General features: G+C 41.4%; 1 protein-coding gene across 2 annotated transcripts in view; it reads left to right on the top strand.

Moving 5' to 3' along the window:
- Positions 1–1,270: 1,270 nt before the first annotated feature.
- Positions 1,271–26,025, top strand: part of MYH15 (myosin heavy chain 15) — a 42,414-nt gene continuing 17,659 nt past the window's right edge. Inside the window, exons 1-26 of one of the 2 annotated variants that reach the window (XM_062515409.1) lie at positions 1,271–1,364; positions 2,393–2,496; positions 3,009–3,152; positions 4,645–4,801; positions 6,170–6,197; positions 7,052–7,157; positions 8,431–8,448; positions 9,022–9,114; positions 10,398–10,461; positions 10,554–10,652; positions 12,494–12,597; positions 13,013–13,151; positions 13,730–13,848; positions 14,932–15,081; positions 15,386–15,556; positions 16,679–16,858; positions 18,142–18,274; positions 20,112–20,179; positions 21,596–21,683; positions 21,913–22,030; positions 22,266–22,389; positions 23,072–23,208; positions 23,585–23,840; positions 24,280–24,522; positions 25,122–25,298; positions 25,800–25,945. In XM_062515409.1, coding sequence (XP_062371393.1) covers positions 1,271–1,364; positions 2,393–2,496; positions 3,009–3,152; positions 4,645–4,801; positions 6,170–6,197; positions 7,052–7,157; positions 8,431–8,448; positions 9,022–9,114; positions 10,398–10,461; positions 10,554–10,652; positions 12,494–12,597; positions 13,013–13,151; positions 13,730–13,848; positions 14,932–15,081; positions 15,386–15,556; positions 16,679–16,858; positions 18,142–18,274; positions 20,112–20,179; positions 21,596–21,683; positions 21,913–22,030; positions 22,266–22,389; positions 23,072–23,208; positions 23,585–23,840; positions 24,280–24,522; positions 25,122–25,298; positions 25,800–25,945 — 3,260 coding nt within the window. The remainder of the gene's footprint in view (positions 1,365–2,392; positions 2,497–3,008; positions 3,153–4,644; positions 4,802–6,169; positions 6,198–7,051; positions 7,158–8,430; positions 8,449–9,021; positions 9,115–10,397; positions 10,462–10,553; positions 10,653–12,493; positions 12,598–13,012; positions 13,152–13,729; positions 13,849–14,931; positions 15,082–15,385; positions 15,557–16,678; positions 16,859–18,141; positions 18,275–20,111; positions 20,180–21,595; positions 21,684–21,912; positions 22,031–22,265; positions 22,390–23,071; positions 23,209–23,584; positions 23,841–24,279; positions 24,523–25,121; positions 25,299–25,799; positions 25,946–26,025) is intronic. The other variant, XM_062515410.1, reaches the window with a different exon arrangement.

Genomic DNA, 26,025 nt, shown 5'->3' on the forward strand with positions numbered 1-26,025 from the left:
TAGAAATAAACTGAATTACATTTTGAAAGACTACAGTGTCTGTCTTGATAGAGGTCTTGAAAATGTATCCAGCTGCCCTGGATATTGCAGAGTAAATACAGTAAGGGAAGATGTTAACCTGAGGGTCACTTATACAGCTTTAAATAGTAGTCAAGTAGCGTCCAGACTTGTAGCAGTGGAACTTCTTCTAGACTTTCTCTGGTCAATGGGCTGGGTAGTTTATGTGTGTGTGTCTATTTATGTCTGTGTCTGTAAAAAAAATCCCAAAACTAAAGAAAATTAAAGCCCCCAACATATCTGTTTGATCATTTTAGACTGTACAAAACAAATCAATTACTTGGTAGTACAAATGCAGCCAATGAGTCTCACTGAGACCCATGTCTCCTGCCCTGTCTTTAATGAAAACAGATTCCTAAACGTTGTGCCCTTGTCATTTGAGAAAACAAGCGTAGGTATTAAGCTGGACTGATAAAGTCAAAGCAATCTGAAAACATGTGAAGCCCCCGCACCAGCTCTGCAGAGCCTCTTGCCCTCAGCCAAGCCCTGCTGCAGGAGGATGCCCAGCCTGGTGAATCCAGAGGGAGCAGCAGCCTGGAAAGCTGCACCAGAACAGGACTTCCCAGAGCCATGACATGTTAGTCGTGTTTGTATTGGCATGCCAATTCCTGAGTCCGGGAAGCGTAGGGAGCAGAACTGTTTCCAGCTCTGGTGCATCCATCCCTGCAGCTTTGCAGCAGTGAAGACTCACTCCTTGTTTCCCAGAAAACTCCGCTTGGGATGGTGCTTGAATCTGCTGAGTGGCACAGCCCCAGGGAGACCTGCTGGGGGAGCGTACCTTTGCTCCAGGCAATTTTGAAAGGGGCCAGAAGAGGCCCCTGCTAAGTGGTTTTTTAAAATCACAGCTTCAAGTGGTCCCTCCTGCTCTTAAGCACCGTATGTACCACAAAAAAAGAGACAAAATCCTCCTGTAGAGATAACTGTGACCAATGTTGATATTTAGAACCCTTCAAGACCTGTCTGACTTTGAATAAACTGAGCCGAGGAAGGGTTTAACTAAAAGTGCAATGTAGTCCCAAATCTGTGTTAGGTATTTGTGTTTAACATTAATCATGCCTTTGATCAGCCACCTGCCATGTTATACTGAGCATTTCATATTGCCTGATGTTGTAAATAAAATAGACAATTGTTTTGGTTTTTTCCCCCCTCTTTCTTTGGTAGACTGGGTGCCTTTTTTCCTCTGTGAGCTGTGCCACCTTGAACCCTTGCCAAGATGATGGTCGATATGTCAGAGTTTGGGGAGGCTGCTCCCTACCTCCGGAAGAGTGAAAAGGAGCTGATGAAGGCTCAGACTGTTGCCTTCGATGGTGAGTTGCAGGCTCACAGCACGTTGTGCTGCCAGGAGCTGGTTCTGTGGGGTAAGGGTTACACACAAATGCAGTCAAAGAAATGCAGAGCAAAGCAGGATGCAAAGCCTCCCTTGTCACTGCTGTGCTGTTGCTGTTGGAGGTTGCCGGCTCAACCAAGTTTGGGTTCCTTTATTCTGCAAAGCTATTAATAACTCCCAGATAGTCAAAAACAAAAATAATCTATGGCAAGTAAGTGTTATCTAGATTTAGAAGCAAGGTGTATTGGTAGTGTGCTGCTACAAGTGGAATCATCTCTCTGTCGGTTTTAGATCAAAACAACAGACATTGATGTTTCTGCCTGTATAATAATGTGATGTTAACTTTATTTCCCCATAATTTTTTTTCATTAGATGGGTCTCTATGAGCCCTGAGGTTTAGTAGGAAGTGTGAATACATCAATAACTGTGGCCTTTCACTATTCACAACAGTTGGTGTAACTAAAGACCTAAAGTCTAGTGCAGCTGCTCCAAACTCTAAAAAGGCATATATGTAACTCAATGTGAGTTATTAATATTACTGTTTTTCAGCATAAATCTCAGAAGAATGTGAAGGAATAAGGTTAAATCTGATAGCTGGCAGTCAAATAATGTGGGCTGGATTCTTTGAGCAGTTTGAAATTCTCTGCGTGACTTTTTAGCAAACGCCTTAATTTGGGCTTGCATCTCAGTTCCTCCATCTGCACACTGGTGATAATGATTATGGATTTCCCATGGAGGCTGAGGCTTAGCCAGCATTTGTGAAATATTTTGACACCTTGTGCTGGAAGGATCTAGAGGAAGCCGAGCAGTAGTTTCAAAGGAAGACAACATTTGGGAGCCCTATGCCTTCTGCTTCATCATGTAGATTCCCAGCACTGCCAATCTGCTGCAATCCCAGAGGTTTTGTGTTACTTCTGCAGAAAAAGTAATCCAGCAGTCTCACTTAGCTAGGAACAGTGCTTCTGTTTAATGCAAGGCTGCAAACCCTCAGTCTTCTCAATTTCACAGGGAAGAAGAAATGTTGGGTTCCTGATGAAAAGAAAGCTTACGTTGAAGCTGAAATTACAGAAACCAGTGAAGGCAAAGTGACTGTGCAGACAACGGATGGAAGGGTACATAACTGGTTTTGTCTGATGTGTCACTAACAAGGCCAGAGCTGCAAGCTACAGAATTGTCCTGATTTCAGCTCGGTTGCCTGTTTCATGATATGGGCTGTGAATGGGAAGCCTCGGTAACTGATGCCAGCTCAGGATAGGATAACACACAAAATAACACCAAGGGAAAACCAGCAATGCAGTGACGGGTGGGTGAGCATCGCCACCACACAGCCAGGGGCGGGCTGTGACTGGAGGTTTGCAACCAGCCAGTTCTGGTTTGGTGCCGAGCTAAAAACCCAGGCTCTAGCCAAATTTCATGGCTTCTTTTGCAGCCATAGCATCGTGCTTCTTTTATCATCTCAGCCTTCCCCCATTCTACTGATACATGTGGGAATACAACGTGCACATACTCAGGCCTGGAGAACTTCCCTCTGTTGGGGGAAAAAATTGTTTTCTACCATAAGGTGTATGAAGCAACAGAGAATCTCAGTGTATTCCAGTGTTGCTGTATTTGTTTGTATTTGCAGACCATGACTATAAAAGAAGATGATGTGCAGACAATGAACCCTCCAAAATTTGACATGATCGAGGACATGTCTATGCTGACCCACCTGAACGAGGCGTCCGTGTTGTACAACCTGAGGAAGCGCTACAGTAACTGGATGATCTATGTAAGGACCACTGCACGGGTAGATTTAGCAACTTGCTTTTCATGTGCTGCCACTGTGTGTGAACATGTTGTGCTCTTCATGCTCGTTTTACAACTCTGATAAGTCACAAAAGTGAGGGTCTTGCTCTTCACCTCAAGAAAGATGCTGCCTGGAGCTGGCTGAATGCAGACACAAAACTGAATGAGTAAGATGGTGCCTGACTCCTTAGTTTTGCTTGCTCACCTAGGAAAGGGGTGTTGGAGGACATTTTTCTCAAGTCAAGGTGTTGGGGAGACCCAGTTTATTCTCCATCTTCCTATATTAATCCATGTCAACGCCAGCCACGGGGATTTTTTTTTTGCTCTCAGCTGCATTCAGTTGTGTTTAAAATCAGTCAAAGGAATCCATTGGTTTTCCAGCCAATCCTTGCTCTGTGTTTTGGTATTCATCACAAGAGTAAATCCAACACTACCCATTTAAATTCTGATTGTCAAACATTTTCCATGTTTTTCTAATAACCCCTGTATGGACATGTAGGGCCTAAAGCATAGTTTAGTTTGCAGATCAGTATAGGTAGAAAATTAAACTGGCATCTTGCCTTAATTGGTTTACTGGTAGGAGTGTATTATTTTTCTTGCTAGAAAACAGGGCAGAGGATTCATGCAAAGGCCATTCAGGAGCATGTCCTAATGCTATTTTTAGGGGAGGGGACCTGGATTTCACCTAAAACTTTTAGAACTTAATTGAGCTCAATAATCTATGTGCATGTAGTGATAGTGCCCATATGGTAACTGGGTTTCTTTGAAGATATTGCCCCAATTTGGGCTAAGTACTTGAAAAGTTACCAGCTGACACCAATTGCCTGGGGTTACAACTCAAAGCTCATTCTTCCTCAGAGTGACCAGGTCCCAGAGTACTGATGTATATTGTTCAGAGAGCAACTATAATGAGATTTTTACCAACCTGGCATCCCCAAAAGCTGAAAAAGGTTCCACAGCTTTGGGGTACAACACTATGAAGTGGTTTTTCTCTTTGAACACCCACCAGAAATTTTCTTGAAGCTCTTGCATAAAATTAATAATGGGAGGTTATTTCTTCTCCTGAAAATGGAGTTCAAACAGGGAAGCTGTAACTTTCCATTGCAATGTCTGTTTTCAAGAGGAAACAACACGCATGGAGCAGCACAAGGGAACAAAACCACAAAATCAGGCATGCAAGCCTATTTGCTGCTCCTTTGTTTTACTGAATGGGATGTTTCCATTTCTGGTTGACACCTCAAAAACACTTTTCTGCTTTTGAAAACTGTTCAGTACCTGTAGTTTTGGTATGAATTGCAAATACGAAGTCGCTTAGCAAACCAGTATCTTCCGAAATTCATAAAATGTCTGAAATTCAAGTCAGAATTCAAACCTAAATCAGCAGCTGGCAATGCCACATCCTGCTCAGTTAACCAAGACTTATTTCCTTACCACGTGAGTGAATTTTTTCACTCTGGCTTTTTGTCACTCTCTAGACATACTCGGGTTTATTCTGCGTGACCATAAACCCCTACAAGTGGCTGCCAGTCTACAAGTCGGAGGTTGTTGCGGCGTACAAAGGCAAGAGGCGCTCGGAGGCTCCCCCCCACATCTTCTCCATCGCTGACAACGCGTACCACGACATGCTGCGGAGTGAGTACCGCTGCTCGCTTTCCCCCTCGGGCTGGTGGCACTGTGCCGGAGGGAGCTGTGTGACAGCTTTTGCAGCACAGGACAGATGTGGAGATGGTCCATAAGCAGCAGGGGCTGGCAGTCTGTGATGATTTTATAGGTGCGTGCGTTTCCGTACACTTGTTTTGCTCCTAAGCTGCCCTGCCTGCTCCTATGGCTGTCAGGTGCGCAGACTGAGCTGCCTGACCCGAGTGCATCCATGACCTCGCAGCAGAAATGGGGCCAGGTCCCAAAGGTCTGTTGGCACTTTCCCGAACTCAGGAACAAACCTCCAGTCGGTCTCCACTCTGTATCACGATGCTGATGAAAGATGTGTGCGTTCAAAGGCCGGTGGAGCCAAGCCCTGTGGATGCTGCGAGCACCCTGCCGGTGTGACCCTGACCTGCGGCAGTGTCGCAGCCGCTGCTGTGACACCAGCCCTGTGGCAGAGAACTCCATACTTCCCTGTGAAATTTTCTCGCCCTGACCCTCGCCTTACTGGGGGGGAAAAAAAAAAACAGAGTTTATCAGCAGAGGGCAGCAGCAATGTTTTCACACCTGGTCCAAAAGAGACTGGACCAGAATACATCCTGCTGACGCTTGGTTCTAATAAAATGGAAAAGTGCCTTAGCTGTGGGGGGACAAAATGCACCGGGCAGAGGGGATGTGTGTGTGGCTGCAAAGAGATGTTCTTCTATCAGATAAGGCTGCTCAATCTGTAGCCTGCCGTGACGACTGGAATTATAAAAAGAAAAGAGGAATTTAGGCGCAATGACTTGGGAAACTGCCATGATTTAGCATTTGCTGAACTTTATTAATAATATATTAGGGTTGCAGAGTGTTCTAATAAATGCTTGTTTCTGATCAGGCAATTAGGCTAGGACAACAGGCTGCTTAGTTCCAGCAGCATGGCCAGCTGAAAAGGAATACACATGCAATTTAGGGAAGAGCCTGTGAAAAAAGAGCAAAATTACTTAGGTTGGTCTAGTGTTGCAGGAGCAGAAAGGTCAGACATGAGCAAAGACACACTCAGGAGTAAGAAGATAAATGTTTTCAGAACAGGAAATTACTTTCTTTATTACAGTTTTCCAGACACAGATGAATGTGTACACCTGACAGGTATTTAATACCAATTTGAGCAAAACACAAGAGAAGGATTCAGGGCAGAGCTGGAACTTGCACTTCTGGAAATCATTCTAAATTATACCAGTTTTTATCTTTCTGTCTTTGCTTCATGTGATTCTCTCCTGTCCTTGCATGACTGATTCTGGTGCTCATTTGCAATTGCAATAAGGGATTTGTACACCCTACTAAGTTTCTCTCTCTTTTTTCTTTTTTTCCGCCCCACAGATCGGGAGAATCAGTCTATGCTGATCACGTAAGTTCTTTTTTCACTGATTTGAGACTCTCTTGCTGTGAAAAACATGAAAGAAAAAAGCCCTGATAAAATGCAAGTTGACTCTTAAAATTTCAGCTAAATTGCCTGCAACAGAGTAACTGTCAATTTGGCCACCTGATGGCTAGCTTGGCCTCCCTGAGAAAGGAGTAGCTAAAGGTTTAATGGAGCCTGTCCCGTTTCTGATCCCCATCTGGTGAACATTACATGTAGGCATGAAAACAACTCAGCAGGCAATTAAAACTGCTCCTTGCAGGATTGGCCTTTCTTGTGGCTGTCCTCTTTGGACACAGAGGACTCCTTCTGTTCAGTGTGGTTACTTTCATTGAAAGTTATATTTCAGAGTGTTGTGTAGATGAATCAAAAGAGGGGGAGATGACCAAGGTAGAAAAGAGGAGTTGTGATGCTTACTGGCAAGCATGAAAGGTTGGAGACGTGGGTGTCTCTACAAAGTTACGTGTGCTCTTAGGTAATGCTGGCAAATTACTGCAGCTTCCCTCTACTTTTTCTAGCTCATTAGCTGTATACATGTATACCCCAGAGAGTTAGTCTGGGTGTTGGTAATCAAACTTCACGCCCCTTAAAGAAGCTCAGAGTAGCGTGGGTTTGTACAGGACTTCTGAGCTGAGTTGTATGAAGAACTTCTTTTGTAGGACTGCACCTCAGCATTCAGTCAATTTTATGTTTTTCCACAGAAATGTCTGAGCAACAGGCTGCAGATACCAGTGTCAGTGAGTCTGAGAACAGCCTTGAGGGGGGATTTGGCTGGACAGGGTTTAAAAGGATGAGTTGCAGCTGTTTGAACAATATTTTTGTTTTCTTCTCCCTTCCTCTAGTGGAGAATCCGGCGCTGGCAAGACTGTCAACACAAAACGAGTCATCCAGTACTTTGCCACAGTGGCAGCCCTGGGTGAAAGTGGCAAAAAGAATGTAAGTCTGCAGGTGGCTGACTCACTTCATAGTCCCAAGAGTTCTCTCTTGTGTACAACCAACCTCACAAGTCTGCAGTACTGAGAGCATGCTCTTCCCAAGAGAGAAACATGCTCTTGAACGCACCATACTCCAGATGGGGCAGAAACACCACCTCTGGTTCTAGACAGATGCTTGTTGCTGCCACTTATCTTTTCTTCCTGGAAGTTTCAGTTTTTGTGTGTTCTAAATGTCCTTCTGATTGTGTTAAAACTAGTCAAAAGAGACGGGGAGACTGTAAAGAATAATAAATTTTATATTTATCAAATGGAAAATAGTCTTCAAAGAGACTAGGATTATAACTTCTCATCAAAATGTCTGTTTCATTGAAAGCTTTTTTGTCCACCAAAAAAAGGACTGTTTTGACAAAAGACATTTTTTCAATCAGCTTTTCTGTATTTCTGTTTGGATAAGTGCTGTTCTGCTTATAAGTGCTCTCTAAGGTTACAGTGAACACTGTATTCATGCTGCTTTTTATCTTGTGTTGCTATGAGCTTATTTGCTATGAGCTTCACTGCACTTGAAGGGTTCAGTGCTCTTTTGTGGTGAATTAACTGATCCCTGTGAACTGTATTTATAAGGCCAAAATTTCAGCCATGCTTCAAGTCTGTGCGCAGAACTCACGTCATCAAACTCTACTACACGTTCTCCTGAGGCCTGCAAGGCTTTCCTAACAAATGGTTGAGTTGTGCAGAGCCAGCTTCCTGAGGCTTCTGCTTATCTAAAACCTGCTGTGGTCATGCAACAATGGTGCTCCTACCCCCAGCTTGTTGTTCGTACTTCTTCTGCAGAAATCTACCTGGTTTTGCTCTGGAGATGTCCTATGATTGACCAAAACACCAACTAAGTGAACAGAGAAAAGAGATTGCTGCTAGTTGGCAAGAATGAAAGAGTGTAAATGCAAAGAGACAAGTTCAAGGAAATAAGATTGTCCTGCACTTGATCTTTTGGATAATTTTGGGAGAAAAAAATGGGTGATGATAATAAAAATGAAATGCAGCCTGACTTGATGAATTACATGAAACATCTTCTAGCTGCAATATCTGTTTTTGCACCATTGTGGTGTATGGTGAATGCAAAGTAACAGCCACACATGCTTTTTGAAGACTTCAAAAAGCACTGCTGGTGTGTTGGTTTACACAAGACAGCTAACCTTGTTAATTGTTATATTTTGTGTTGTTCTCTGTGTTAATATTCACATTGTCTCTCTTTTTTTCTCTCCATTGTGTTCCTATTTTGTCAACAGCCAGCTACCAAAACTGGGGTAAGTCATCAGCTTTGCAATTTTATTTTTTTCCTCGTGGAATTGGTGTCAGGCTCTGTCAGATGTGCCATGAGCCCCAGCATTTCACTTTGTGTGGTTCCCAAGTGAATGATGAACGATCCCAGAAGCCCCGTCAGGAAAAGTCATTCACTTCCCAAACTGAACTCTGTGCGAGCAACAGTTAAAGCTTTTCTCATCTCCAAAAATCCCAAATGTTACAAACTCCCAGTGCTTTTAAATCAAATGCATTCTAGTGCTTGTCACTGTCTCCTTAGGTGTCCCCACATGCTCGCAGTACACTCGGTGATTTCTTTCTTGGGCAGATGGCACAAGATATAAATCTACAAAGCCAAACAGTAGGGAGCAGCAGAATATTCGAGGCCTTTTAAGCACTCATAATTGATTGATGGTCTCGCTGTTCTGCCATTCACACTGTGCAGCCCCTGGGGTGAGGCTAAATAAATCACTTTGCTACAGAGGCTCCACTCTAAGCAAATGCATGGCTGAGCTAGAGCTGACATCTTAGTCTGTGGCCTGTAGGTTTCTCAACAGTATTTCAACCTTGATTTCTAGGGAACCTTGGAGGATCAAATCATTCAAGCAAACCCAGCCCTAGAAGCTTTTGGAAATGCCAAAACCCTGAGAAATGACAATTCCTCACGTTTCGTAAGTCTGCAGCATAATCTAGTGATGTCTTATTCAACAATGGCCAGTTAATAACACCTATGTCATAATACCTTCATAAAATTGCATTTTGCCCACTAAAAGTATTGGTTTTCCACAGAGTGCAAAAACAACATAATAGGATCTAACAAAAACCTGAAGAGAGACAAAGAAATATGAAACCTGAATAATTGTTTAAACTGTTTAAATTGTTCAAAATGAACAGAAGACAAGAAAAGCCCAGTTTTAAGAAGCTCTTTGAGCAGCAGTGGCAGATCTTCCTCAAAACTGCCTCTGCACTATTTTCCTACTCCTTTTTCCACTAGCCTGTCTTTCCCCCCATGATAGCTGTACTTTGACACAAAGTGCAGAAATACACCACAGTCCCTGTTGCCTCCCATATCCTCCCCTGTGTAGATCACCCTGCAGCAGTGCTCCTGCCCTGGAGCCATTAGGGTTACAGTTTTGGCTTAGTAAGCTGTCCCCTCCGTGCTGCCATCATCTTGGGGCTCTCCTCCTCTCCATTAGGTTTGCAGGAGAGCAATCCTCCTGGGAGGTTTGCCTTTGCCATATTTGTCTGACACTGAGGGGTCCAAAGGGAATGGCATGAGGATGACAAGCATGAGTTTGAAGCCCATTCTTCCCTAACAAATCCTGTTAAAAATTGAATTGGAAGGGGTGGAGAGGACCAGAGGTTGTAAGCGTCTCTAAAGCTACATGTTTGTATAAGGAGCTTGTCAGCTGGAATGGAAATTAATTATTTTTAAAAGTCTGTGTGTTTGAATATGAGAAATTTAAAGAAAATTACTATTTTTTTAATTAATTGGGAGAGATGGATATGTATATTTAATGGGCAAGGCTATGTAAAATCAGAGCACTCTTCTGACATAAATAGGTGCATGTAAGCTAGGACTACAAATGAGGAGAAGCCAAAAAAGGAGCCCATGTGTCTTAAGCCCAGGCTTAATGCTCTGAGTCCTGCATTACAGTAAACCTGCATCACACAACTCGAAGCCATGTGCTTTGCCATATCTTAGCCTGGAAGATAAGCATGGTTACTGTTATCCTTTCTACACAAGCAGCTTACATGGCTCTATTCACAGATTTAGGCTTGGAAGACAGTAATATCATTGTTTGATATTTTTCATTGAAAATATGCCTGTGCAAAGCCAAGGGGTTTGCATAAATTGATTCTTTGGGCCAAATGATTGCCTTCAAGCTGCATTGTTTGTTTCACTCTATGTATACTATAAGCACTAATTAGAATATTCTTCTGTGTGAATTAGGGTAAATTTATCCGAATCCATTTTGGAACTACAGGCAAGCTGTCATCTGCTGATATTGAGATTTGTAAGCAGAAAACTCTCTTCTTTTAAAATATATAATTGCTCATCTGAAAGCTGTGAGATCCTTTCTCACTGAATTTTCCTTTGTGTGACTAGATTTATTGGAGAAATCCCGAGTGATTTTCCAGCAACCTGGTGAAAGAGACTATCATATCTTCTACCAAATCCTGTCAGGAAAGAAACCAGAGTTACTAGGTAAGCATTATGTGGATGCACAGCTTCTAAGAGCCTAAAACTGAATAGACAGTCGATACAGGGTTAGGAGGTAAATCCCTGTGCAGAAAGGCCCTTATGCTTTCACTTGAAGAAACTGAACTTCCACTGTCAAATACAATCTTTCAGAAATGTTGCTCCAGTGGCAGCAGCAGAGACCATTTTTTCCTCATATTACAGATTAATCTAATGGGAGTAAGTCTCAGGCAGGATTTTTAAAACGTAGCACTATAAAGGCAAAAAGTGTCACACTGAATTTGTGTAATCCAAGGTCTCAAAACATCTGGAAAATGCTATGCCTCCAAACATTTGTGGTGATAAAACTTTAATTATCCAGATTTTCACATATGAGAAGATTTGCTTATAGGTCCACGAAGAAAAGCTAGTTTCCCTTTTCTGCCCCAAGTGACAAAACTGACATCCCAGCATGTTGTGTAGCAGGAGAGAATATTCAAAGCTGCCTGCTGCTGATTATGTGGCAATTACCCCTTTCAAGCTTCCCCTGGCTCAGTGTGGTCCCACAGACCCACTGGAGAAGGGCAGAGAGGGGCCAAGATGCTTGGAATAAAACCTTCACTAGTTATTTAAGCGACATGGTTTGCTGACTTCAATTTGTGCTCTGAAGGAACACATTCTGTAAAATATGTTGGAGAGTCACTTTATTGCTCTTCTAAACTCCCACTAAGCCATAGCAATCATAATCTCTTTTGAAGTCTTATTATCCTGACAGTGCATGGTCAAGTCCCTAACACTCTAATCTTTACGTGGCCTAATTAATGACAATTACGGGAAAGATTTAAAGGAAGCTTTGCACTGAGATTCCTGTGAGAATCCCTGTGCTGGGAAAATGCTCTGTTTCTCATAAACCCTCTTGTGTGCTCCACAATAGCACACACCTTTCAGGCCAGCAGGAGCATGTCTGCAGGCTCTTGAAGAGGCTGAAACCAACAGGGGCTTGTGTTTTGTAGACAAAATATGTACATGCTTGTATATAAACACATCCATCTAAACATGGATACATATAAATATCAAAAAGTATAGATGAACATAACCATAGATAAAGTAATATATATGAGGGTGACTACATAGCAAAGTAAGACAGGCTTATAGTGAACAAGATTTCATATAAACATATTGATAGCCATTTATTTACATACATACATATTTAGATGTGTAGGGATGTGTGTCTGCATATAAAAGATTGAAATCTAGACCAAACCTCAGTCTGATGAATGTGGGTGAAACTTTCAGTTGATCTAAGGAAGCAGGACTCTGCCTGTACTTTTAGAGCCAGCTAGCTTTGTAGAATGTAACTCTGTGTTTTGGGGTTTTGGTATGCAGGAATGACAATGGAGCAAGCCATATTCTGACTATTGTTTATCAGAAGCCAAGTGTCTTCTGCAAAGAGAGCTGGAAGTCACTACTCTCTGAGTCTGTTATAAAAAAGGGGAGCCATGCCCATATTCTCTGTCTTGGATCATACTAAACCCCTTTTGTCCTCTCTATTTAGATGGGATTTTTACCCCTAAACACATGTGAGGCAGGTCGTAGGACTATACAGAAAATTAACTCAATAGAAGTGTATGCATGCTAGATGTTAGTATACAGTATTTCCATATTCTTTTTATTCACACTCTCTCTACATCTTCAGACTAACATAGTAGAATAAGAGAGCTGGTTTCTGCCCTGCAGTTATTAAAATAAAAACAACAAAACCACTTAGTAGTGCAGAGAAAAATGTAGGTTACAGTTGATTTTTCCATCTCCATTTTTGAGGATAGCCTGAATGGATGGCAGTTTTGACCTTGGCAGTTCTTTTACAGACATGCTACTGATCTCTACCAACCCATATGACTACCACTTCTGCTCACAAGGAGTAGTTACAGTGGACAACTTGGATGACGGAGAAGAATTGTTGGCAACAGACGTAAGTCTGTATGGATTTGACTTTGTGTTTCCTAGATCAGGGGAGGAGGACTGCTGGGAGGAGCCTAACTCCTCTTCCTGGAACTATTGGACTAAAGCGAAAGCAGGATTGTGTCTTAACCTCATTCAGACTGTGAAGCACAAAGCCGGGTAAAATGTTAGGTTTTTGAATCTGGCCTTGCTCCATGTAATGTCCACCGTGTATAATTTTTTATATATAAAATACTTGATGAAGAGAGCTCTCCCCTGACTTGCCTGCCACTGCTGGGTCTTCAGGGTGTTCCAGTGGCTGCTTTGGGTGATAGCACCCCTTGGCAGGATAGCAATATCTGCCATGCAAAGGTAGATTGTGGGGCTGCAAACACCACTGCTTTTGAGCAGGGAAGTGACAACATATCTGTGTTTCCTTTTCACAGCAAGCCATGGACATCCTGGGATTTGTGCCCGATGAGAAGGCTGGTTCCTACAAGCTCACAGGTGCCATCATGCACTTTGGGAATATGAAATTCAAGCAAAGACCCCGAGAAGAGCAGGCAGAGGCTGATGGCACTGAAAGTAAGAACAACACCTAAAATTACTCCTCAGCTTCAAAAGTCTGTCATGTACCGGGCACTGTGCTGAGGAAGCAGCAGCCTGTTTGCTTTGTTCTTGCACACTGTAGCTCCTGATCAGCCAAGAGTGCTGTATTTGCAGCAGTCTTATTCTGTGGTGGATAACCTTACTCAGCAGGAGATGAGCAGACACAGACTAACAGGATCAAATTCCATTTCTGAGACCATTTGCACAAAATGGTTGTGAAATCCTGCTGCCTTAACTTTCTCTTTCATGATTTTAGATCCTGACTGTTCATTACTATTGCTCCTGAAACCGTCTGTAACCAGTGTGGAGATATGTTCTTTTCGCTAAACCTGGAGAGTTTTTAAAGTGAGATTCTTGCAGCAACTGGGGTCTAGAGTAGTCAGATGACCTACCATAAGGGAGAGTACAGGCATACCTAACACAAATCATTAAAGACAGCAAAGCCTTTATCCAATTTGTCTTTTGAAATGAATGCACGTAATATTTTTTTCTTAGCTGGGCATATTTCCATGTAGAAGTTTAAAGCCCATTGAAACCTTGTTTCTCCTGACCAGGTGCTGACAAAGCTGCCTACCTGATGGGAATCAACTCCTCTGATTTGATTAAGGGTTTGCTGCACCCTAGAGTGAAAGTTGGCAATGAGTATGTGACCAAAGGTCAAAGTGTTGAACAGGTAAGGAGACACTTTCAGGATGTTTGGATACATGTCCTGCAAGCCTTGAGGGTTTCCCTGTAACATCTCAGAGGGACAGACAGCTGCTAGAAATATTAATATGAGCCTCTAGTACCTGTTCTCATTTTATATCCCCAAACTTAGGGAAATACATGGTGAAATTGAGGGAAACTGGGGAAGAGACTGACAAAGGAATATTGGCTAGCACTACTTTTGATAGAATTGTTTTTCTGATGTGTTAGTAGCAACCACTCCAGGAAACCAGGGGCAGTAAAACCACATAGGGATTGGTAGCTAATTCTGGATGAGAATAGTTACTTAGAAGATTTGAGCCATGGATTATTTATTCACTCATCGCTCATTAATTATTCATGTAATTTTAATCTCTGTGTGACCTCACTCAGCTAAAGACAATATCCATTTAAAGTTATCTCCTAATTTAAGGGGGAAAGAGTCCTTGGGTTGCTATACTGCAGCTGTAGAAATATTGTAGAAGATGCTGCAGCATTTTGGTTACAATGAAAGTTGCTGTTGGAAGACAGCCTGTGGTACAGGCTTAGAAACTAGAAACTGCTACAGAAAGGTGTATCCTCATGGTACACATGTGCACAGTCTAAAGAAGAGACTTTAGAAAGACTTTTCCTATTGCCTGTTCATGCCATAGCATCCCACAAAAATTAGAAGCAAATGTCAATGAGCAACTTGAGCATAAACCTCCACCCTACTCTGGAAGTAGCTCTGGACATCATAGCTGGCATCTGGCCTGGTGAGTTTCTGCTACCTTACTTCCAAAGAAATATAATAGATTAAAGCATTTAGAACTTGATGTCCAGCCATTTCCCAATATGTACTCTGCAAGCACTTTACCTACATCCATATATTTAGCAGTGATTTGAGGGAAATTCAGCAGAGGTAATAGAATAAATTCTGTGTTGTATTAACTATACCTTAGTGATTATATAAACCATTGGGAAATTCCATTTAAACTGTAAGCAGACATTGAAATAGTCTACTGCACCAAAATCTTTGTGTTCCACAGTGAATTGTTTTTCACAGTGCAGTATTCTAAAATGTGTATTTTAGGTTCTATATGCTGTTGGGGCCTTATCTAAGGCAGTGTACGATCGAATGTTCAAATGGCTGGTGGTGCGTATCAACAAGACCTTGGACACTAAGCTGCCAAGACAGTTCTTCATTGGAGTCCTGGATATTGCTGGGTTTGAAATCTTTGATGTGAGTATTAATACATGGGGACTGGGTGGAAGGACATAAAAGATGCCAAGAGATAGCTCTTGGCTGGATATTTCTTTTTCAAAATGAGCAGAAGGCAAAGTGCTGAGATAGCCATAAGGCAAATAATGTGTATGATTTTACATGGGTTTTCCCCCCATTTATAGATATAAAAACCACTTGGTTGGACATGCCAATAGTTCTTGGGAGCAACATCTCATATTCTTTGTGCTGTAAACAGTTTCCTTCTTGCTGTTCCACTAAGTTAACTGCAATGCAAATGCTTCTTTTTTATCTCTTTCTGCAGTTCAACAGCTTTGAGCAGCTGTGCATCAATTACACTAATGAGAAACTGCAACAATTTTTCAATCATCACATGTTTGTCCTGGAGCAAGAAGAGTATAAGAAGGAAGGCATTGACTGGGTATTCATTGACTTTGGCATGGACCTGCAGGCCTGCATTGATTTAATCGAGAAGGTACGTACATGCCAAGGAGTATTCACTGAATTGGTTTCATTTGTGATGCTCCCTTGGATGTGTCCTCATGGCCCAGGACTTTATCCCAGAGTAGGATAAACAGCAGGACAAGTTTCTTGCCTTTCTACCTGCAATACAAAATCAAAGGAAAATCAGTATTTGTAGCCACTCAGCTTAACCTTTGGAGTTCTGCTTTACAGAGCCAACAGCAGCCAATGAGGTGTGACTGGTAATTTGTATGGCTGCATCATCTTCCCTGGTTTGCAATTTTATCTTTTTTGTCCCTGCTGTTCCTCCATTTAGTCTGTAGCACATATGCTTAACATCAAACTTGTCAGCTTTTAGGGCAAATACAATAGGGCAATACAGGGCAATACAAATACAAGGCCCTGTATGTCTCCCATAGGGCTTCTCTTTCTCACATTACATGCTGATGTGCAAAGTCTTTTGTGCTCTTTCTACCCTGAAAAGGAAAGAAACCTCTCACCACTTCCCCAGCATGGGATATGTCTTTCTTTTTCCCTTCCCTCTCTATGGGAGTATAATATGGTCCTGCTGGGGACAGCAGTCCCCTGCTGTAATAACCTCTCCTTATATCTCTCTTTCTGCCATGTTTTATGGCACAGCATCTAACCCTGCTGATCTGTGAGGAGACATGAAATTTTGCCTCTTCCATTAGCAGGAAATTTGTAACAGCAGAAGTAGAAAGTCTGATTATTAAGTGGTCTTCTATTTGATCACTTTCTTGTCCAAGGGCAAGATATCTGTGTATTATCCTAATCCTTCAAAACCAATCTGCCCAGTGCTATGGGGTTTGTTGATCTCTTCCTGAGACATGAATGATAAAATGCTAGTTGGTTCAGCTGCCCTGAGAGAGAAATCAAACTCTTTCTGGAAGCTATCATAAAGCCTCCTAAGACAGAAGTGAGATACTGAATAGTCAAAGGTGACATACTGAATAGTCAATGGGGTGGTTACTATTTCAACAGAATAGGCAAAGAAGAAATTTTGAGAAGAAATTTTGCAGGCTTAAAATTCCATCACATGAAACATACAGGCTGCATAGCCACTGAAGGCAGGTAGCCTAAACATTTACCAACAAAGATACTCTTAAATCCACAGCCACTGGGAATCCTGTCTATCCTTGAAGAGGAGTGCATGTTCCCAAAAGCTACAGATATGACATTCAAATCCAAACTCTACGACAACCATCTTGGCAAGTCACCCAACTTACAGAAGCCCAGGCCTGATAAGAAAAGGAAATATGAAGCTCACTTTGAACTCCTTCACTATGCTGGTGCAGTAAGTTCCTCTGCTGGCAGGTAGACCTTGTATCGGAGGTCTTCCAGGAGGGCCTTGGCTGTAGCACACAATGAGGAAGGGTGGGAAAGATGAAGACAGGAAGAAAGGAAAGGTGAGGAGTAAAAACAAATATTTACTCTCTCTGCACAAGTGTTGCAGCAGAGTAAGATGCCACCAGACTCCAGGACATCTGCTCCTTAGATGCACAAATAGAATGAAATAAACTGAGGAGGGCTAATAGTACTTTTGCTGGAAGTAAGCCTTGCTTTGCATTTATCACTTTTCCTCCAATCTGAGTAAGACTAGTAATTTAAGATCAGCAGCATCTAACTTTTCACCTTGGTTTCCTGGAAAAATGAACTAGTTTCTGCTTTATCTCAAGGGATGGTTAAAAAAAAATCACTTTTTATTAATTTTAGGATGAATGTGTCAAAATAGCAAAAGGAAGTGTGGTTAGCTCTGATGTGGTGGTTCAGTTTAGAGGTTCACTGGTGATGAGGTGAGTGAGAACATAATCCAGTACTGTGATACCTGAGCCAAAACTTGTCCAGTTTTGAACTTCTGTTTCCAGACTAGATAGGCAGAAAGAATTTGAGAGGGTTACAGGACTTTTTAATCAAACTACAATTGATAAGAAGCCTCAGCATAGCAGAGCGGGAATTTACCTGATGCTGTTAATTTTAAATTATAATTGAGCATTAAGCTAATTTTGTAATTATTAAAAGAAATAATGCTGATCTTGGTACTTATCTGTAGTTGCTAATGCATTCAGCAAAGAAAATTAGAATTTCTATTCCCTTGTGGTACTGATAATGGAACATATTTTCCCACTAAACAGAGCTGTGGCAGAGTCCTGGAGTTAGTTTGTAATCATTAAAATTCTATTAGAAAACCCTAATTATTTCAGTGTAGGATGCTATTTTGATGTTAAATTATTACTTGCGTGATTTATATTTCAGCACTTTTTAATAGGGTTCCTGGAATACCAATGCCACAAGGTATCTCCACAGATAACCTCATGGAGTCCATGAGAAGATATAGGGGCCAGATAGTTTGGAAGGGGTGTGTGTGGGGATTCACATGCTAATTATTAGGAAGAGAGTTTTGGGAATTAGGAAGCAGAGAACTGGAGGGGGAGTGATGAAAACCAGGGCAACTGGTATTGCTCTAAGCACAGCTCTTCACAAAAAGTCATCGGCTTCAAGCCAAACTGCAAAGAACTCCTGGCTGGTCTGAAGGGGAATATTTGCAACCTCTGCTTTGTTTTCATTGCCTTGCTGTAGGTTCCCTACAACATCATTGGGTGGCTTGAGAAGAACAAGGACCCGCTTAATGAAACCGTAGTAGGCATTTTCCAGAAATCATCCAACAAACTCCTGGCAAGCTTGTTTGAAAGTTACATTGGTGCTGACAGTGGTAAGCAGAACCAGCTCACATGGGCTTTCTTTGGGTTTTGGGATGTGTGCTTGGGAATGAATTTCAGAAACTAAGCAATTCTCTCCACTGCAATTGCCTCAATGCTAGATGAGGCGGTGACTAATTATTTAGATGTGCACAGCAGCTGTAGGAGTCTGTCAGAAGGAGACCATTAACTCAGCTAGGTTGAATGTATAGTACCTCTGAGCAACTGTGGCAAGGAAAGCTGTGTTGTGAACAACCCGGCGGGAATCTGAGCGTGCAAGTGTTCAGATATGCAGCCAAGTATTGCACAAAAGATTGTATACATTAATGCCAAAACAAGAGAACGAGCTCTTGTTTTTCATGCTGTAGTACTCCTTGCTAGCCCCTCTTAAATAAAGGGAAATACCAGGTTTAAGAGAAAGTTATGGAATATTTCGTTGGATTAGTGGCAAGTACACACTGAAGGTACTGGAACCACCATCCCACACTGGCCACAGTAGAAGGCTTTGCAAATATGTCTTCCTTTTTGCTTGATGCTTTTGTTTTATTTGACAATGTATATTTTTCTAATGTACGTATTTTATATAAAATATACATATACATATATATACACATATACATTTTTCTAATAACATATATCTGAGGACATATTTAATCTCTATCCTGTACGTAGAACTCTTTTTTTTTTTTGTGAGAAGACAAGTAGTAAACATTCAGAAAATTGATCTTAAGTAAATAACTTAGATAACTTAACTTTGGTATTCATAACAAAGATGTAGCTCCTATGTCCTGAAGTGGTAATCACTTACAGCCTGTTTATTAGAAACCTCATTTCAAGAGATGCTCTTGTCATGAAGCAAGCAGGCTGAAGACTTCATAATGGGAATGAGATGAAGCTGAGTGTAAATAACAAACATCCTGCCATGAGCAAATCCTTGCAAGTCACTCACTGCCTATTTGCCTGTGGATATTCCTGTCTGTCCAAATACTACCTGGCTTTTCTTTGGTGACAAGGGAAAGGAACAGCCTGTCCAGATTAGCCTTTTCCAGTCTCAGCAGTGTCACCTTCTGAAGGGGGAAAGGCTGTGGATAATTGCATCAAGCACATTGCACTCTTCACTTTTCCTTTTGTGTTGACAGGTGACGGATCTCCTGGGAATGATCTAATGGCCCACTGTTTAGAAAGCTGCAGCAACTGCTGTACATTTTTAGGTCATGTCAGGAGCCTGTGAAACTTTGTAAAGGTCTTGTCAGAAGCTAGCATTCCTTGGGAGAAGGATCTGAGTGATTTTGACTCCAAGGCTTTAAGCAAAAAATTCAGAGGATGCAAAGTTACTATATCTAAAATTACAAATACTTATTTCCCTCTACTTCAGACAAATCCTACTTGCACAAGTTCAGTATCTGCATAGCAGAGAATCAGTTTCTATACAGTACAATGTGCAGTACAAATTTTCTATAAGCATTATTTTTCTTAAAGTTTTTATTTTTCTACATCATCTAACTCTATGGAGCTTTTAACAAACTACAAATTACTTTTGTTAAAAGTTATTTTTCTGCCATATTCATATTTATGGGCTTTTCTGCATAAGAAGTGATGCAGTATAGATCTGAAATGCAAATGCAATCCAGAAAGTTTACAGTGGTCTTTGACAAAATTCCTAACTATGGACAGAGAGCTGCAAATGTGTGATGTATCACACATGATTTTCAGAATGTCTTGTATAAAATTTGAGCAATCAGAGCCTTTTAGTCAAATAGAGCAGCACTATTAAAATGGTCTGTTTTCCACACTCTGCCTGCACCCCTTACTGAGATACAGATGGGTTTATACTTCTTTTTTGCTCCTTAGGTGACCAGGGTGGAGAAAAGAAACGCAAGAAAGGTGCTTCTTTCCAAACAGTGTCCTCATTGCACAAGGTTTGTTGCCTCTCCACACCTGGCTCTTTGAGTTAAGACAATGTGTTGAAGAATAATGTTAGGGATTGTAATGGACAGGAAAAAATTGAAATCTGACATTGAAATTTGACTTGTGGACAGAGTTATTGACCTTGGCCAAGGAAATTAACTGTTATTAAAACTGCATGCAGGGGCTGCTCCATTTCATCATCTTGGAGCAGTCAGGAAATTGTTCTTTTTACTGTGTTTGAGAAAGCATCACAAAATGGTGCCAACAACCTATATAATTTATTTTGTTGCTTACAGCTTCATACTTGTCCTTGGAACAGGAACTGATTACAAGTAATTTGCTAGTACCTACCTGACTACTGCTTCGGATCCTAAGGTTAGAGTAGTGATGCAAAAGCAAAGCTTTTAAATGAAGTGGCATAAAGCCTCTTGTTTCCTCAGTTATTTCCTTCTTCTGAGACTGGCATGTGCTCCTGGTGAAAGCTGTCTCTAGGACCATGCCTGAGGAAAAATGGGGCTATTTACCATTATTTTACCATTACTACCATTTCTGAGGGTAACATTGAGGAAGCTGTAACGTAGGTAAACCACAGATTGGGAAGGGTGTATTTACCCACTAGTCATGTAATTTTATCTTGTTTGGAGATACTCCCCATGAAGGGAAGTCACAGGAAGTGGAGACCTGTATCTTACCAGCTGAAGAGGTATGAAGGTGGCTGAAGGAGCACTCAGACAATAATTAGTAAGCCACAGATAGAAGCCCACTTTGCAGCACACAAGCAGCTGTTGGTACCCAGCTCAGGTTGCTTGTTGTCCTGACTAGTGTATGAGAAATCTGCCATTTGCATGGTTGTGCTGATGGCATTGGATTCCACCTCCCATGGTCTCCATTTTCTACTTAATGGACAAAACACTTTCCGCAGAGAGAGCCTGGTGATCACTGAATGGTTGGCTTCTTCTGAGCTAGTTTGCTGTCTGCCTGGGACATGTCTGATTAAGACCAATAAAGGGAAAATGTTTGGCCGGGAGACAAAAACCCAGCCTTTATGAGGAGCAGGTGGGAAAGGTGAACTTTCCCCACTGAGTGGGGATGTGACTAGGCAAAGATGTAGTTGGCTGTACAGAAATACTCCACCGGATGATGCTGAGTCTTGCTTGCTGTTCATCTGGGGGGTTGAGTTTCTGGGGTTGTAAGTAAAACACGTATCTTTGCTAAAACTGATGTGGAATCCTATAATAATATTAAATCATACTTCGGTTTATTTGAATTAATTTCTCTCTAATAATTTTAGTATGCTTATAATTTTGCAGGGGAATTTTTTAGGAAAAAAGAGCTTCTTAAATTAACAAACAGCAAACCAAAGAAATATTGTTTTGAACTCCACTAAACTGGTAAAGCTAATCATATTTTTATTGTGTCTGTTCTAGGAAAATTTAAATAAGCTGATGACTAACCTAAAATCTACAGCTCCTCACTTTGTACGATGCATTATCCCCAATGAATCAAAAACTCCAGGTATGAAAAAGAAAATAGTCTTAAAATTTTAGAATATTTAACTCTGTCCTTCTATTACTTACTTCTGAGTCACCAGATTGTATTTAAATACTGTCTCTGCTTTTTACCTTATCCAGTCATGTTGCTCTCTCAGGAGATGTCATCTCACATTTTCCAGTTTCCTTGGGGAAATCAAGATGAAGCCCTGTGGAGAAACTCCTTTTAATTTAGCCCTGTTTTCCCCCTGCAGGTGAAATGGATGCATTCCTTGTTTTGCACCAGCTCCGCTGTAATGGTGTCCTGGAAGGCATCCGCATTTGCCGAAAGGGTTTCCCGAACAGGGTGCTTTATGCTGACTTCAAACAAAGGTAATGCAGAGATGTGATTGTCTCCTGTTCCGTTCAAGCTTATCTTCCATTCAGTTTACCTGACATGGAAGGCAGAATTCTGCTCCTCCTTGTGTCGGTGTAGATACAAAACGGGTGATTACCCTGGGTGTTTTGGTTTGGGTTTGGGGGTTTTTTTAAGTCTTAGGGGAAATAGGGAAAAAACTTAAAGCAGAATCTAAGCCGATTTTATGCATTTTTCATTTGTTATTATCAGGTACCGCATCCTGAATCCAGGAGCAATTCCAGAGGATAAATTTGTGGATAGCAGAAAAGCTGCTGAAAAACTGATGGCATCTTTAGATGTTGACCATACCCAATATCGTTTTGGACACACCAAGGTAACTGGAAGAGGCTATCATTGCTTATGTAAAGAGAAAAGTGATAGATCTGGTATTTAATTTGCAGAATAGGACACAGCAATTTCTGGTGGTGATGTTTAATGGAGATTTAATAATACAAGAAACCAGCAAAATAGCAGCAAAGTGATAGTAGGTTCTAAGCTGTGCTAGAGGAAATTTAACTCTCTGGCTCAGGTTCCCACAAAGCTTTTATTAGAGCAACTCTACAAGCAGACACAGCAGCAGCTGATGCTCCATACTCCCCAGTAAAACAATAGCTTATTTAGTATAATATAGGTACATTCAAACATAGATGGACCACAAGATCAGCTGCATCTTTTGAAATGAGGCCATGTGGAATTCTCACATGATCCCATTATCAGGGATTTCTGGGAGTTGGGAGTTGTGGTTCAGCTGACCTACCTGGAACCCTGCCACAGCTGAAAGGTATTGTGGTGATAAAATAGTTTGACCTATTCAAAACTGGGGAGATAAAACCCTGTTTTCAAACAACTCTGGAACTGTGCAGCAAAGTCCCTTATGAAAGTAGTATTTGGCCCTCTATACTCTTCTAGTTTATAATGTGTCAGTAAGAATTCCAGTGTGAACCGTTTCAGCAAGGTCATTGTAGCTCTGGTATAAATCCTTCTTTGTGGTGAACTGGCATCTGTGCATGTACTAGGTGTTCTTCAAGGCTGGTCTCTTGGGCCATCTGGAAGAAATGAGGGATGAGAGACTCGCAAAAATCTTAACCATGATCCAGGCAAGAGCACGCGGCAGATTGATGCGGATTGAGTTTCAGAAGATAGTGGAGCGCAGGTATGAAGGCACCCCCTTAAATCTTAGCAGATAATAGTAATTACCATTTAATTATAAGTTGAATAGAGCCATTAATTACAGTCCCTAAGGCTATAGATAACCCTAAATTAAAAGCTTTAAGCATATGTGTTATAAAAATAATAGCAACTGTATATTAGTTATCTGCACCTTTGGTGAAAATAAGATTTGGAAATGTTTTGTGTCTCCAAAAGTAAAGAGATCTGAAGGAAGTTTCTTGTATCTTTTGGAAATTGGTACAGGTTCCTCATATATTGCTCAGAAAAAAAAAAATGAAACCAACTGAGAATGAAAAAAACCTCATTTTTTCAATTCAGGCTAAGATTTAGGGAATTTTGTTTGTTTTATCTTAAACCAGGGATGCCCTTCTTGTAATTCAGTGGAACATCCGTGCTTTTATGGCTGTCAAAAACTGGCCTTGGATGAAGCTCTTCTTTAAGATCAAGCCTCTCCTGAAGACTGCAGAAACTGAAAAGGAGATGGCCAATATGAAGGAAGAATTCTTGAAACTGAAGGAGGCCCTGGAAAAATCTGAAGCCCGGAGAAAAGAACTTGAGGAAAAGCAAGTGTCTTTAGTTCAGGAAAAAAATGATTTGCTTCTCCAGCTCCAAGCTGTGAGTAGACACATAGATTTATATACTTATTCGATGTTCTTTGAAAGTCAAAGGTTTTACAGACTAGAGTGTTAGTGGAATTTAAGAAAAATTAGCTGTTGATCTTGTCAGAGCATTGCCAAAATTCAGAGTGGATAGAAGTTCTCATGTTTTAGCATGTAACCAGGTGGGCTAACAATGCAAATCTTTACAGATTCTGTTCAAGGCAATGTCCACGGCAGTGACACATGCAAGTAGTCTTGTATGTGACTAGTCATGCTCACCACCATCTCCCCTGGCCCTGTTAATTACTTGTCTTCTGAAATCATGAGTAGGAAGTTTTCCTTACGCTGCTTTGTTGCTCTGTATCAGGCTCCCTGACCACTTACAGGCTAGGGGATAAGTGAGGGTGAAAAAAGACCCGGCAGTCATTGCTGTCCTCTTCCTTGTGCCACACCAGGAGCAAGACACTCTGGCAGATGCTGAGGAACGCTGTGACTTGTTGATTAAATCCAAGATTCAGCTGGAGGCCAAAGTCAAAGAACTGACAGAGAGGGTTGAGGATGAGGAAGAGATGAATTCTGAGCTGACTTCTAAGAAGAGAAAATTGGAAGATGAGTGCTCTGAGCTCAAGAAGGATATTGATGATCTTGAAATAACACTTGCAAAAGTAGAGAAAGAGAAACATGCTACTGAAAATAAGGTACATTCAGAACTTCACCATGTGTTCAAAAGAGGCTGGGCATGGATTACCTTTACGTCAAGTGCTATGGGTCTTGTGATGGTTTTACACTGTTTGTTACACAAGCCACACTGAAGGGTCAGTAGATACAGCAATTTGACCTTATGAGGTAAAAATTGTTACCTCTGAGCCCAAGTTTTCTTTTTGTTTTAAGTGAGTCTTACTGCACTTCAGCTAAAGAATTATGCCTATTTGGGGCATTTTTAAGTAAACAATCTTCTGCTGTAACCATTAATTCCTCCATCTCTCCTCAAAGCCTATAAATGTAAAAAGCTCATCTCCTACTCCTCCCACGGAGAATCAGAAGCTGGTGTCCATCACAATGGGAGTGACTCTGAAAGTAATTGAGTATGTACTACCCCCCACAGTAAAAACTGGCAGACATTAACTCCCTTGATGACAATTTAATTCAAAAATCAATGAGGTGCTGGAAGGGGAGAGATCCCTTTCTTTCTTTCTTATTTTCCTGCTAACAAGTTCAGACCAGATAGTCATTTGAGACATGTTATGATAATCCCTCCCGTCAAAGTCTTACAAACACATCTTCCTTTCTTACACAGGTCAAAAATCTGACAGAAGAAATGGCAACACTTGATGAGAATATCAGCAAACTTACCAAGGAGAAAAAGTCCTTGCAGGAATCTCATCAGCAAGTTCTAGATGACCTACAAGCAGAAGAGGACAAGGTCAACACACTGAGCAAAGCTAAAGTGAAACTGGAACAGCAAGTGGATGATGTAAGCTGGCTCTTTATGTTTCATGAGGCTCGTTTGACTACCACTTACAGTGGACCTTTCGTGAGACTGAAAAGTTACAAAACTCTGAAATATATTAATCACCTTTTAGAAATGTACTCCTTGTACTGTCTGTAAAATGTATAATTACAGGAACGCCACAAAAATTGATCTGTGTTCAGCCTTTTAAAGGATTGCAATGTAACAAGGGAAGATCCTCCCAGCTTGCACTTGCAGTGTAACTGGCATGAAGTCAAACAGAACTTTGCTCCTAAGAGAACTGTAATGCTTGCACAAATCTAAAGCATTGGACTAACCCTATTATTCTATTTCTTTAGCCCTTATGCCCACTGGCTGCTAGAAAACAAGCATGTAAGCTAGGATGCTTGTGCTTAAGTGCTTCTGCTTCACAGCTCACTCAGCACAGAACTGGGCACAGCCTACATCTGACTGTTGTAAACCATCTGTGCTCAATATATTTATTAAGTGACTTTGCTCCTAAAGCTCGAGGGATCACTTGAACAAGAGAAGAAGGTGAGGATGGATCTAGAAAGGGCAAAACGCAAACTGGAAGGGGATTTGAAGCTGACCCAAGAGAGTGTCATGGACTTGGAGAATGATAAGCTGCAGATGGAAGAAAAGCTGAAAAAGTAAGAAGTTGATTCTGTTGTACCAAATAAAGCAGCATAGTTACAGTGTCATTTAAGAGCCTTCAGGTGTGTCATCCTGC

Source organism: Cinclus cinclus, chromosome 2 (genome assembly GCF_963662255.1).
Source record: "Cinclus cinclus chromosome 2, bCinCin1.1, whole genome shotgun sequence".
Taxonomy (NCBI): domain Eukaryota; kingdom Metazoa; phylum Chordata; class Aves; order Passeriformes; family Cinclidae; genus Cinclus; species Cinclus cinclus.